The sequence below is a fragment of the Ursus arctos genome, unplaced genomic scaffold, assembly GCF_023065955.2.
Source record: "Ursus arctos isolate Adak ecotype North America unplaced genomic scaffold, UrsArc2.0 scaffold_12, whole genome shotgun sequence".
NCBI classification, from domain to species: Eukaryota; Metazoa; Chordata; class Mammalia; order Carnivora; family Ursidae; genus Ursus; species Ursus arctos.
In genome coordinates this window covers 3652053-3664456 of record NW_026622786.1, presented here as the reverse complement: position 1 = coordinate 3664456, position 12404 = coordinate 3652053, and the positions used below count along the sequence as shown (strand labels likewise).

General features: G+C 44.4%; 1 protein-coding gene across 2 annotated transcripts; it reads right to left on the bottom strand.

Annotated features, from left to right (window-relative positions):
• Nucleotides 1–4604: 4604 nt before the first annotated feature.
• Nucleotides 4605–11853, bottom strand: TXNIP (thioredoxin interacting protein). 2 transcript variants are annotated; one of them, XM_026489094.4, is made up of 8 exons: nucleotides 8227–11853; nucleotides 7679–7751; nucleotides 7409–7556; nucleotides 7113–7215; nucleotides 6715–6971; nucleotides 6462–6618; nucleotides 6199–6350; nucleotides 4605–6055 (listed from the first exon to the last, which is right to left on the bottom strand). In XM_026489094.4, exons 1-8 carry the CDS (start codon nucleotides 8474–8476, stop codon nucleotides 6020–6022), a joined length of 1176 nt encoding a protein of 391 aa, XP_026344879.1. In that variant the 5' UTR covers nucleotides 8477–11853; the 3' UTR covers nucleotides 4605–6019. The 2 variants fall into 2 exon arrangements, with proteins under 2 accessions (XP_026344879.1, XP_057166301.1); XM_057310318.1 differs by having other exon boundaries at nucleotides 4605–6618; nucleotides 8227–8749.
• Between the last annotated feature and the right edge of the window lie 551 nt (nucleotides 11854–12404).

Genomic DNA, 12404 nt, shown 5'->3' with positions numbered 1-12404 from the left:
AGAAACTAGCAAATGAGAGCCTGCCCGGTCCCTTCAGCTCCCGCGGGTGGATGCCATGAAGGAATGTGGGCTGCTTGTTACCAAATATAATTGCTTTTTAAGAGAAGCCAGAACAGTAGCTTTTGGTGAAATCTGGTTTTTAAATCTTTACCACCAATTCAAATTTTTAGGAAGAAACTGTACAGGTTTTCTAAATGTCTGCAAGCTGATTCCATCAGTGACCCCCTGGTTTGCTGCCCCTGACCTCAACTAATATTTCTTCTACTTTCCAAAGATATATGAGGCTCATTTGGGCTTTCAAGATCTCAAATTCTGTTCCCAAAAGTTGAGGGCAGTGAGGTGCGTGAAGTTGAAAGGGAATTACTCCTACAATTACTCCTTAGCTTGAAGAGCTAAGACTGAAGAGAAGCCTCTGGGTGCCGCTGACTGGCTTCTTTCTCCAAGGAAAGCAAAGCAGCCATTGGCCAGAGCCCGACCACCCTTTCCTTGATCTACAGGGATATGGAGTTAAAAATATCTTGGGGTCTTGAACAGAAAGCAAAGTCTCCTTAGAGTTGGAAGGTAAGACGGGCATGAAAACCAGAAATGCAGTGAAATGGGAGAACAGGAGACAAAGGAGGGATTCACTGTGAATCTGGGTAGATGAAGACCGAAGTCAGAATTTAGGCAGGTGAAGTGGAGAGGGAGGGTCTTCAGCCACAGAACCGTATAAGGGAAACATAATTCTCACACCCCTGACCCCCACCTCCCCTCCCAACAACTGAAATCCTTCCTCTGTCCATCTGTCCAGAAAGTTAAAAATATCCAAGCTGGGCATGCAGCCCTGCCAGGACATTTCCAAGAACCTGTTTACTGACCATCAGATTAACTTAGAGCTGTAGTTAGCAGCTCCATCACCCCAACAAAGAATGAGAATGGACCTTGTTTGACATCCCAGGATTCAAGGCACATGAGAGCCACAATCCTGGACCCATGCTCTTTCTGTTCTCCTCCTCCTCCCATCACTCCCATTGCCTAGAGATGACCAATCAACTGCGAGTCAGAAAAATCCCAGCCTTCAGAGTCTGTTCATTCTTTTCTCCTTACAGAACAGGCCCAGGAAAATATACAGCAGGGTCAAGCCAAGGGAAAGGTCAAGACGGACAGAAATAGCCTAAATAGGCTAAACTGGGCCTCAACAGAGGGCTCACCTCCACTAGCCTTTGTGCTGCTGGGTCTAGTCCACCTCGGGAAAGAAAATCGAATGAGACGCATTACCTTCAAATAAGGAGTCTGAGAGTGCTTCGTAGAGTCACATTGTTTGCCCAGCACTCTCTGTTCCCCCAGTTGATGGCTCTAAATGGTGGGAAGCTCTCGCATGAAATTGTATACTGAAAAGTTACGACAGCTCAATTAATTTCCAGAAGGTGACAGGTTAATCCAGAGCCCTGTGAAGCACTCTGGGAGTATGAAAGAGAAAACTCTAGTCCTCCCTGAGCTATACCATGAGATGCTGGCAGTGTGTGGAGGGCCTGTCCTGGTCTGGAGATGGGAGTCCCAACCTCTCCCCTACCACAATTAACTCCAGGCTGAGTCAGCTGCCATACAGGGACTTCTTCCCAGACTGTTTTGTTCCCTTAACACAGGAAGGGAATCAAGAGGAGCAAAGAGAGAATGGCTTTACTTCTGCTAGGTCACAGAGGAAGAACAATTTTGGAGACATGCCTGGAACTGAACTAATCAAGGTGGTGGTGGATCTGCCTCCTTTTTTATTTTAGATAACAAACACTTGTTTGCCATTGTTCTAACACTTCACATTTATTTTTAAAACCCTCACAACAGTCTTCTGAGGTAGGTATTACTATCCCCCATTTCACAGATATCAGACTGTAGCTCTGAAAGTGTAAACAGTTGCCCAAGCTTGAACAGCTTGTTAAATGGTGGAATTAGGATTGGGGGTTAGATAGCTTGACTCCACACTGTATTATTTCTCCTTAATAGTATAGGAAGGATGATCCCTGAACTTTTTCTAGGCTGTAGCCTCACCTATTGGGCCAGGCCCTGCAGCCCTGGATCCGTAGACCCTCTGCAGAGTGGTTTTCAACTTAGGAAATGGAGGTGGATGAGGGGTAAGAATAGAGAATGAGACAAAAATTTCTGCTCTTCTAGTCCAGAACTGTTAGGTCAGGGTGCTTGGGACAGGGGTTCCAGCCATTGGAATGTCAGTGAGATATTTTCCTTATTCTTTATGTATTCCGTCACCTAGGGATAGATAGTCCAAGGAAAGCGCTGGGAAGGGGTCTGTAGGCTGTTGAGAGAACTGGGCAAAAGACACTCCTTCACCCCACTCCATACCCTTCAGCTCCTATGCGATTATTTTTGTTGACTAGGTGCTCGGACAGATCTTTCCATAATTCTCCCTCCCAGAGGCTCAACCCAAATCACGCCCTTGTGTTTTCAGTCTGTTCAGAGGTATCAAGGCAGCCAAGTACCTGCACTTTTCTTGTCAATTTTACTTTTTCTGGTTCTTTTCTTCATTTAGATTGTTTTCTTGCTATCTTCTCTCAGATCTTTGTATACCAGATTGGACGTAATGAATAAATGATACTAAGAACTGGACCTCCTCTAATGGCTGTACATGTAGGTTTTTGCTCTTTAAAAATTAAAAGGCATATGAGAAGAGCACAGGAAAGGGTGACCCAAAAATCTACCCAGTTAAGTGGAGAAACAGCTGGGCCTGTACCCAAGGAAGTGTACTTAAAGGAACCTATATGCAGAAAATGTCCCGAGGTAAGGTAGAAGTTGTGTGTAAAAGGCAAAAGGAAGTCTGAGTGGAGACTTCTGTGGTGTAGGGGAAGGATGAGTTTCCTTTGAACGAATAGCTTCCTTCCTTCTCATATTTTGCTACACTGTTCAATATGGTTGTTCAGTACTAGTCACACACGGAGCTAATTAAATTTAAATTAATTAAAAAAAATAAAAATCCAGTTCATCAGTCACACCACCACATTTCAGAGCTCAATTGCCACATGTGGCTAATGGCGATTGTTTTAGTGAACATAGAGAACATTTCCATCGTCACAGAAAATTCTATTGGACAGTGCTGAATTTGAGGCATTAGGGTATCAGGAGGAGATGCATATGCTTTGGCTGTTAGAGATCAGATCGCTAACAGAACTTAGGTGTAAGTTATCTACCCTCTCGCTGCTATCCTCTTCTCCTATCTTGTCCCATTAGCTAAGCCTTTTACTCCAACAGCCAGGCTTTCTCTCCATCTCTTCCTTTTGCCCTCTGGCCTGCTCTTGTCCTTGCTCCACCCTTCCAGTCCCTGGAAAACAAGCTGCACAAAAAACTTTCCATCAACTTTGACCTAGTTTCCTGGTCAAATTCAGTGAAAAGGGGTGGAGCCACTAAACTCTTGAACAGGTAAGAGAAGGAGGCAGCAGAGGTAAGAGTAAAGGAAAGAGTCACCAGGGTGACAGGGAGCTAGGGCCGTACACCTTGGGAAAGAAAGACAAAGAACCAAAAGAGTGAAGAGCTCCTGAGAATGAAAGACAGATGAACAAAGACTGAAGTGGGAAAGAATCTTCTCCATCTCACTTTCTGCTCAATTCACATTGATTTTATGAACTTCCAAGAGTCTGAGGTTTGGAATTAGCATGTGGAAGTCCACAGAAAAGCCAAACTCCCCCACCCCCACCCTAATAAGGGCCAGGACTAGATCTGTCTGCAAAAGTTTAAATAAGCCAGAAACCAGAAAGTACATTAACCTTCCCAGTCTCAGGGTTGCTCATCCTCATCACCCCTTTGAGAATAAAAATCATTTCAACTAGAGGGGGACTTGTGGTATCCATTTATTGTTCTCACCCTATAAGGAAGAAATAGGAACTGCAGAAGCATATCCTAAAGGGATGAGGGTGGAGTTAAATATTCAGCAAATATTTACCGAGTTATGATTATGTGTTTGACAGGAACTGTAATAGGAACAGAAGAGATGGTAGCTGCCTTCAACGAATACTGACAAGTCTCGATCCTTAAGTCCTGAATAATTACCATCTTATATCTTACTGTATATAAACCAGGTTTGGCTGAGAAAAAACCCTGGGATGAAACCAACTTAATTGGGAACCATAACCCTTTCCTTTCAAACCCCCTCTCCAATCTTACTTCTGTGAATTTCAGGTGCTCATTTTATTTTTTAAAAGATCTTATTTTTAAGTAAACTCCACCCAAAATGCGGCTCAAACTCACAACCCTGAGATCAAGAGTCACATGCTTTCCTGACTGAGCCACCCAGGTGCCGTAAGAGCTCATCTTTGAAAAAGACTCATGCACTCCGACATTGAAGGCATTTCATCATGAGTACGTACAGGTGCAGAGAACTAGCCTGTACCACCAGAATATCCCACCACAGTTCTTTAGTTAATTGAAATTAAGACTAAATGTAGCTCAAATTCCTTCCCTTTTCACCCCAACCCCGACTCGGACTATAATCATTAGGGTCCCGTAACATAGGTAATGTTTTCCCCACAAGGTATCCAAAGCCCTAACGGTGCAGTAAGGGCAAAGCTCCCTCAGGCATACTTTCTAATAGCTTCAACACCATCTCACAGACAAGAAAACTGTTTTCGTCATTAAAAAACTTTTATTTTTATTTTTTTATTTTTTACAAAGAATACGCCCCACCTGGGGTGAAAATATATCTGGTTAAGTACAAAATATAGTTTTTATCATACAAAAAGATAAACAATTAAAAAAACAAAAAAATGAAACCACCTTCAGCCCACATACTTTCTCAGAAAAGGGTGGAGCTCAGTGCTCTGACACAGGACAGTGAACAAAGTGCTAAGGCTGAGGGTGACTGACCCAGTGCTAGGGGCTGCAGTGAGAGAGGGCTGTTGATATCCTTGCCTCCTAACACTGGGCAGAAAGGGAGCCCTGGGGGCTTTGGTGAAGACCTGCCCTCTCGTTTCTCATGGCAATGTCTGGAAGCTCTGATCACAGTGTCGGGGGCATCTTGATCTGGAGTTCCTCCTTGGGTAGGGAGAAGTCACAGTGGCCAAGGCTGATAGCAGCAACCCTTCTCATAGAATTAGTGTCAGAATGACAGCATTCTGTACACTGGGACAAAGTCTCAAAAGGGAGGAATAACACTATATATGCATTTTTTGTCATTGTGCTTACCCCTAGAAACATAGTAGACTAGTTTTAGCTTACATTTGAGATTGGGGGAAAAAAACAACGAACACCCAAAATTTGACAGGAACTAAAGTGCTAAGAATTATCACCTCAGAATCCATTCCAAGGAGTCACATGAAAAGAAAAACACATTCTCCTGCATGAAAATATTTGCCAACAGGAGAACACAGTGCAATAGGCTCTAAAAATGGCTTTTAAGACCTTTGGTGGAGCATAGTTACAACTGCTTTAAGCCAGATTAAAGTACATTCTAAGCAAAGACAACCTTAGAGCTTCTTCTCTTTAATTCACATGGGAAGCTCTCTCCAAAGTTCAAATCAGCTCTGGAAGATTTTTTTTTTTCCTGTAAGTGTACAAAGGGCACCCTGATTTTAAAAACCTTCTTGTCCCAAAATTTTGGCCATGACTTTTTTCCTTTTTGTTTTCCTAATTTGCTAAACTGGCTCTGCTCCACATGGCAGAAAAGTTCAAGATATATAATCCCTCCAAAAAACCTGGGGAAGACCATGTGAGGAGGCCATTTCTACCCCTTATTCAAAACTACTAAAATGCCTCAATTTTCAAGATCTGAGAAAATGGGATGGGCCTGAGTTTTTCTAGTGTGTTTTTAAACCCATCCAGCAAACACTCCCATATCACAACATCTCACTGGCTGAGGACGTGTGCGCACCATTTAAGGTCCAGGAGATTGCCTGCTGATCACCTCTTACGTTGTGGAGTCAGAGGCTGGGGTGGACCCGTACCCCACCGTAGAGACTGTTGAGTCTCTGAAAAAGTAAGAGTCCAGGAAGAGAGGCGAAAGAAACAAGTTAAGTACAGCTGCTTCTTTTCTTCCACTTGTTCACTGCACATTGTTGTTGAGGATGCAGGGATCCACCTGGGGTGGGGGGCAAGAAGAGAAAAAAGCGACCATTTTAGTTTGGGTAAGAACTAAAAGAACCACCAAGTTTAGCAATCCCTCCCACTCAACTTCCTATAGAAGGCTTAGGACAAATGCAGTGGTAAAATGACAATTCTCACCTCAGTATAAGTAGGTGGTGGCATGAACTTGAACTCGGGAGCATACATAAAAATAGGGCTGTCTTGGGAACCATCTGTGTCATCTAGCAGAGGAGTGGTGGGGCTCTCCAATCGGTGATCTTCAGGAATGATATCCATATAGCAAGGAGGAGCTAGAAAAAACATAGGCATAAGAAGTCTGGCCGTGAAATGCCTGACCATCACAATTTCACAAACCCAAGCAGGCCAAAAAAGAAGACGAGACATTATTAGGTCTGGCTCACCTTCTGGGGTATCCGGGATGTTGAGATCTACCCAACTCATTTCAGAGCTGGTTCGGCTGGCCATGCTCGATGTCCGGCTGCTCAGACCTGACCTGCTACCAATTACTAGGGGCAGATCAAGGATGACCTTCTTGGAGCCAGGAACGCTAACATAGATCTAGAAAGGAAAATGGTAGTTTGTTACACTAGAGGTCTGGAGAAACCCCTGCAATTTTGAAAAATGAACAATTTCTCTCTGACTCCACTCACTCACCAGTAAGGAGTATTCAACTCGAAGGATGTTGCAGCCCAGGATAGAAGGCCTGATCTTCTGCACCCGAAGGCTCTTGCCACGCCATGACGCACAGGTTCCTGAGATGATATGATTGCCTCTCACCGATGACAACTTCTGCGTCAGAACCTTGGTTTGGCCATTGGCAAGGTAAGTGTGGCGGGCTACTATGGCAGCTTTGGGAACCACGATTCTGGAACATGTATTCTCAAAGTCAGCATGGATGGAAATCTCATCACCTAATAATAAGAAAGATGAAAACTTATTAGCCGATGCTTAGTACAATCAATGGCTTTTATTCTATCCCTATCCCCTGCCCTCATTCCCAAACCCACAGTTCCTGTTTCATCAGTCTACCATTTTAAGTACTAGGTTTTTACCTTCACAGAATCCTTTTCTGTCAATTCGGGCAGAGACAGACACTTGTCCATCAGGAATGAACATGCAGGAAACTTTCTTTTCTTTTTTAGCAGACACAGGGGCCTATGTTGAAGAGGGGTAAAAAGGCATTTTGAGAATTTCTAGAATTTTCTTCTCTGCTTCTTTTTCCTTTCCACTCCTCACCCAGAATAGGCAACTTTTCCTTCCACCCCTGAGGTGCTTCAATCTGATACCGCAGACCCCTGACTTATCATCCCTGAAGCCCAAAAGAGGAGAATTTTAAAATGAATCTCACCATTAAATCAGGAGTATTGACATCCACCATATCCATCACTTCGAAGACTTTCTTTGTCTCTTGAGTTGGCTGGCTGGGGCGATCAAGAAAAGCCTTCACCCAGTAGTCTACACACCCATATTTTCCTTTGAAGGATGTTCCCAAAGGCCTGTGGCAAGAAAAAAGAAGCAATTAATCTAAAACTGCTCTCCAAGAACAGTAAGTGATCAAAGGTGGGGACAATTCTGGAGATAAAAAAAAAGTCCAGAGATGTATTTAGCAGACACCTACCCCTGAGGAAGCTCAAAGCCGAACTTGTACTCATATTTGTTTCCAGGTCTCATGATCACCATCTCATTCTCACCTGAAGAGAAAGAAAAGACAGTAGCCCATCAGGTTTCTTGGTACACTTAAAATGCATCTGTGCCATAAGGAATTCTTGGGCAGCATGCAAGCCTATTGAAGCCCCCCCATTTTTCACCCCTTACATTCTGATGCATTTTGTTGGGCAAAAAGTTACAAAGCCCTGCAATGATGAAAGGCTCAACCAGGACAGAGAAGCTACAGCCTCTCAAACAGGAAACAAGAATTAACAACTTCTGCATACAGGAAACCTTTAAATAGCCAAGGCAACATCCCTTAGGATCACCTTCAGAACACAACACTAAGAAATTGTACAAACCACCCTTTTTTGAGGACAGAGTCTGCAAGTTAAAACTAAAAAGGGAAGCAACACAAAATTCAAGCTGCTCAACCTGAGCAACTTGGAATATTTAGCCTAAGCTCCAACCATTCATTTCAACGCTCCTGTGGAATCAGCTTTCCCGCCGGCCACTCACCTGTTGGCTGGTCTTCCAGGAGAAGCGTGTCTTCGTACCGCAGGTACTCAGACGTCTGTTTGCACTGCTGGGATCCCTGCATCCACAGGACTTTGGCCACTCCGCAAGCCAGGATCCTGACAGCTTTGACTCGAGTGACTTCGCACACCTCCACTATCACCCGGCCAGCCACTTTCTCCCCACTGCCATACACCTTTTCAGGGTCGTTAAAGACCACCTCAAAAGATTTGATCTTCTTGAACATCACCATGATTAAGCTGGGTTGCCTTAACAGTTACAAACAGGGGAAGAAAAAAAAATTCCAAGTCCAAAAACCCCTCTGCAATAAACTATTTCACTCTCCACTAAGATTTCAAAAAGATGTCAGAAAAACGTAAGCTGTAGGTTATGCCAAGGGGGCTCTAGAAAAAAAAAAAAAAATTAGCTTTCTTTTCTATTCTCCCAACAGCTGAAGAAGCGCTCAGGATCTCGGCGGGGCGGTCCAACACACTCCGTCCGAGGAGAGGAAAGGATAGTTTCAAGCAAGAGCCGGAAACTGCTTTATATAGTAGCGCTGGCGAGCCGGGCCACGCGAGCGCTGGTCCGGAGGCTCGTGCTGCCCTCGTGCACAGCCCCCCCATTGGCTGCCCGGTCCTTGTTTACCAGGAGCCCAGCCAATCAGCGAGGTCGCAGCGGCGCGTGGACACGGTATGCTCCTGGCGGGGAAAATGGTTGTTGTGCAGCACCGCGTTGCAGGGAGGAGGGGGCGGAGGGGCTGCGGAGCGGCTTCCCTCCGGCCCAAAGGAAGCGGGGCCTCGCTGACCCTAAAATTTATCGCGGGTTAGTGGCCGTCGGAGGGAGGGTGCAGATGCTTCTGGAATGGGAGCGGGGTTTGAGGCAAAAAGAAAATGTGCTTATGTGGGAATTTCGTGCCTAGCCTTAGCCAGTGCAGTTAATTTAGAGGCGATCGTTTATTCCCGGCTCACAAGTCGCAAGTCCTGTGAAAAATAATCCCATAACTCCAAAAATACTTCAGAATTGGGGCTGAGGCCAGGGAGGGCTGGCGTTACTGTTCGGGAAGATCCCCTTTGTCCTTCTCTTGACCCGCGTCTCTATCAAAACCCCAAAATACTGTGAAAGAAAGGAGAGGTGGTCACAAATTGTAAACCTCTCTTCAGTCCTCAGGGGACAGCGGGTGTGGGGGACTGCTCGGCCTTCTCTCCCTGTCTAGCCCCTCAGAGCCCGGAACTGCGTGCCTGGGCTGTTCGCAACCCCCTGTACCCTCTCTTCTGTTCTCTCTGTTCTCTGGAACGGAAATAGGGCGTGTTCACATCCTGTTGCTTATCCCCTCTCTATTCAGTTCTACCTGCAAAGTTGGGGAACACTTTGTTTATGTTCCACCAGTTACCTGCTACACTTCAGTAAAGTGTGTACTTTGGGCTCTGGTTCTCTCCCTCACTCCTCCCTGCTGCTTCAGGAAAGAAGAAAAAAGATGCTTCACTCTTCTCACTTTTCTCCTGTTTGCCCTCTTTCTTCATTCCCTTTGCCACCCACTAAATCAAAGGTACATCCCTAAATCTGTTGCCCACACTCCTCAGAGCCTAGTTAAAAGTTCTCTTGTTTATAACCAAAGTGTCGGTGGAGAGATGGCTGTATTCCCGTTTGAAGGAAGAGCTTCCCTATCTTTTAAAAGTGTTTTTCTAAGCCCTTTAGAAATCCCAGTGAAGAAAGACAAAAGGGTCACTAGGACACTATATGTTCAAGCTAAAAGAGACCCTGACTCCTCACTCTGTGTTGTCATTTGGCTGTCAGGTTTTTCCCCCAGCCTAGCCATGAGATGCCTTAAGGAGCTGACTCATGAGAAATTATTCATAAACGCAATAAGAAAAACTTGCAGAGATACAGGGAGTCCCCCATACCCCTCCTCCACCCTTATCTTGGATTCCTGCGCCTCTCCTATGTCTGTGTTGAGGTATCAGGAGATTTTTATCTTTTGGGGGGGGGGGGCTGGAAAGAGGAAGACAGTGTTTCCAAGATAGAGATGAAAAAGTAAATAAGAAGCATTAAGATATACAGAAATCCTATTCTCAGCAAAAAGAAGGCTATCCGTTGCCATTAAGGATTCTTCCTTCTTCATACACCATAACTGGGTTGACACCCTAAGGCTAACAAGTTACAACTCAGCACCACGATTAAGCAAGCTCAGGACTCAGGCATCAGAACTCTGTTGGAAAACTCACACACACACACACACACACACACACACACACACGCTATCAACCCCCGGGAACAAAAAGGGGAACATGTTGATCCTTAGGGTGTGTGGGTTTGAGGTGGCACCCTGTTTTAGAAACCTAGTCAACAAGGCCTGAGTTGTTTTTTAGTCTGTCAGCAATATTGATTGAATTATCAGGAGCAGGCAGGGTAGGACTCTCACCAAAGTAATTTTTAAAATTCAGAATTGTGGCTTCTGGGAGAACTTTCATTTTGATGGGTATGAAAGTGGACATAAATATGAAAAAACAAAATGTTTACAAAGAAATAGATGATTCAGGGGCGCCTGGCTGGCTCCCTTGATGGAGCATGTGACTCTTCACTTCAGGGTTGTTAAGTTCGAGCCCCACATTGGGTTGTAGAGATTACGTTAAAACAAAAAAAGATATGAATCAATATTGTTAAACAGTGTGTGTTATGTAGCTACATAGATGTTGAAAGGAGGAGAGGTGGATAGAAATAGGTCAGGGTGGTAGTGATCCTGGACATCTCAGAAAAAAGGGAATGCGGATATTTATTTGGGCAAATATATGAAGGGCTGAATTTTTTGAGCTTTTAAAAATCAAGCAGTTCTCTCTTGCAACAAATTCCTCTTTGGGCTCAGAGTTTTTTTCTTTCCCATTTTGCAGAACTCCGTACAGACCACTTGTTTGCTCTGTGCTGTGTCTGGGTTCCCTTAAATGCCAAAAAACTATTCAGCTTTGGCAGTAAGCAGCTGCCTACCAGGCCCCTGGCCAAGGCATGTTCTGAAACGAAGCCCTCTTGGACAGAGTTGCTTACGACCTTTCACCTTATAACCCGGTATTCTGATAAAAATTTGCTCCCTGATTCTTCTTTTTCAGTTCCTGAGTCAAAAGAAGAAAAAAATCTTGTAAGTTCCTGTCCTGAGAACAGGGTACAAACACTTGTGGGGTGTGGGGGTGGGGTGGGGTGGGGAGGGCATGTCCAGGAGGAACAGCAAAGTCAGGCTAAGTCCTGGGGTTTTCTAGTGAGATCATCGTTACCTGCACCTTCCCCACCCTCTTGGTCTCTGTGCCAATAAAAATCAAATGGTGATGTTTGTTTTACTGGAGTTGGTTGAGTAAAGCCAAAGCTTTCAGGGAGAGAAGTACCCTCCCCACTCTGTTGCCAGTCAGAATCAGAGCTGGTTGTGTTTCTTTCCTTAACTTCTGGTCTGACAAACATTTAGAACTCTAAAGACTCATGGTTCCTAATGCGAAGCAAACCCCTTTGTCACCTCCTCACTGTGAACTTCCCTTTACCCTAACCTATCAGCTTTTCCCATTTTTTCCCTAGGCAATGTTAGTTTAGAGGCAAATAAAAATCGAAAGGAAGTGTGGAATTCCAGACTGCTCAACTGTGTGTATTAATAATTGTATAGCATCTTAGAGTTTGAAGTGACTTTTTTTTGTCATTTATTGAGCACCTATAATGGACCAAGTCTTTCGCATAATTATTTCAATGACATTTTATTTATAAATTAATCTGTCATCTTGTTCCAGAAAGGATTTAAGGTAGATTATTTCATTGAATTCTCACAATAACCCTGTGACTCAGGGTTGATTAAGTCAGGCTCAGAGGCTTAAGTAATTTGCCTGAGGTCACAGATTTTGGAAACAGAGCAAGATCTTGAACCCCAGTTTGTCTGGTCTAAAGTATGAACTCTTTCTAATGTGTTGTCCTGCCTCTCGATATTTTAACACATTGTATCTTATTCGATCCTTGCTGTAAAGGACTCAGGGCAAGACTCAACATTTTAGAGTCAAAGCAGACTCTAGCAGTCTTCAAACAACAACAACAGACCCCACAAAACACCAAAAAACCCTCCACAAAAACCTACCAAGCCCTAGGACATACAGCTAGTAACTGGTGGAGCCATTCTCCAAACTCAGGATTCTTAACACTTAACGTAGAGCTCTTGTCTC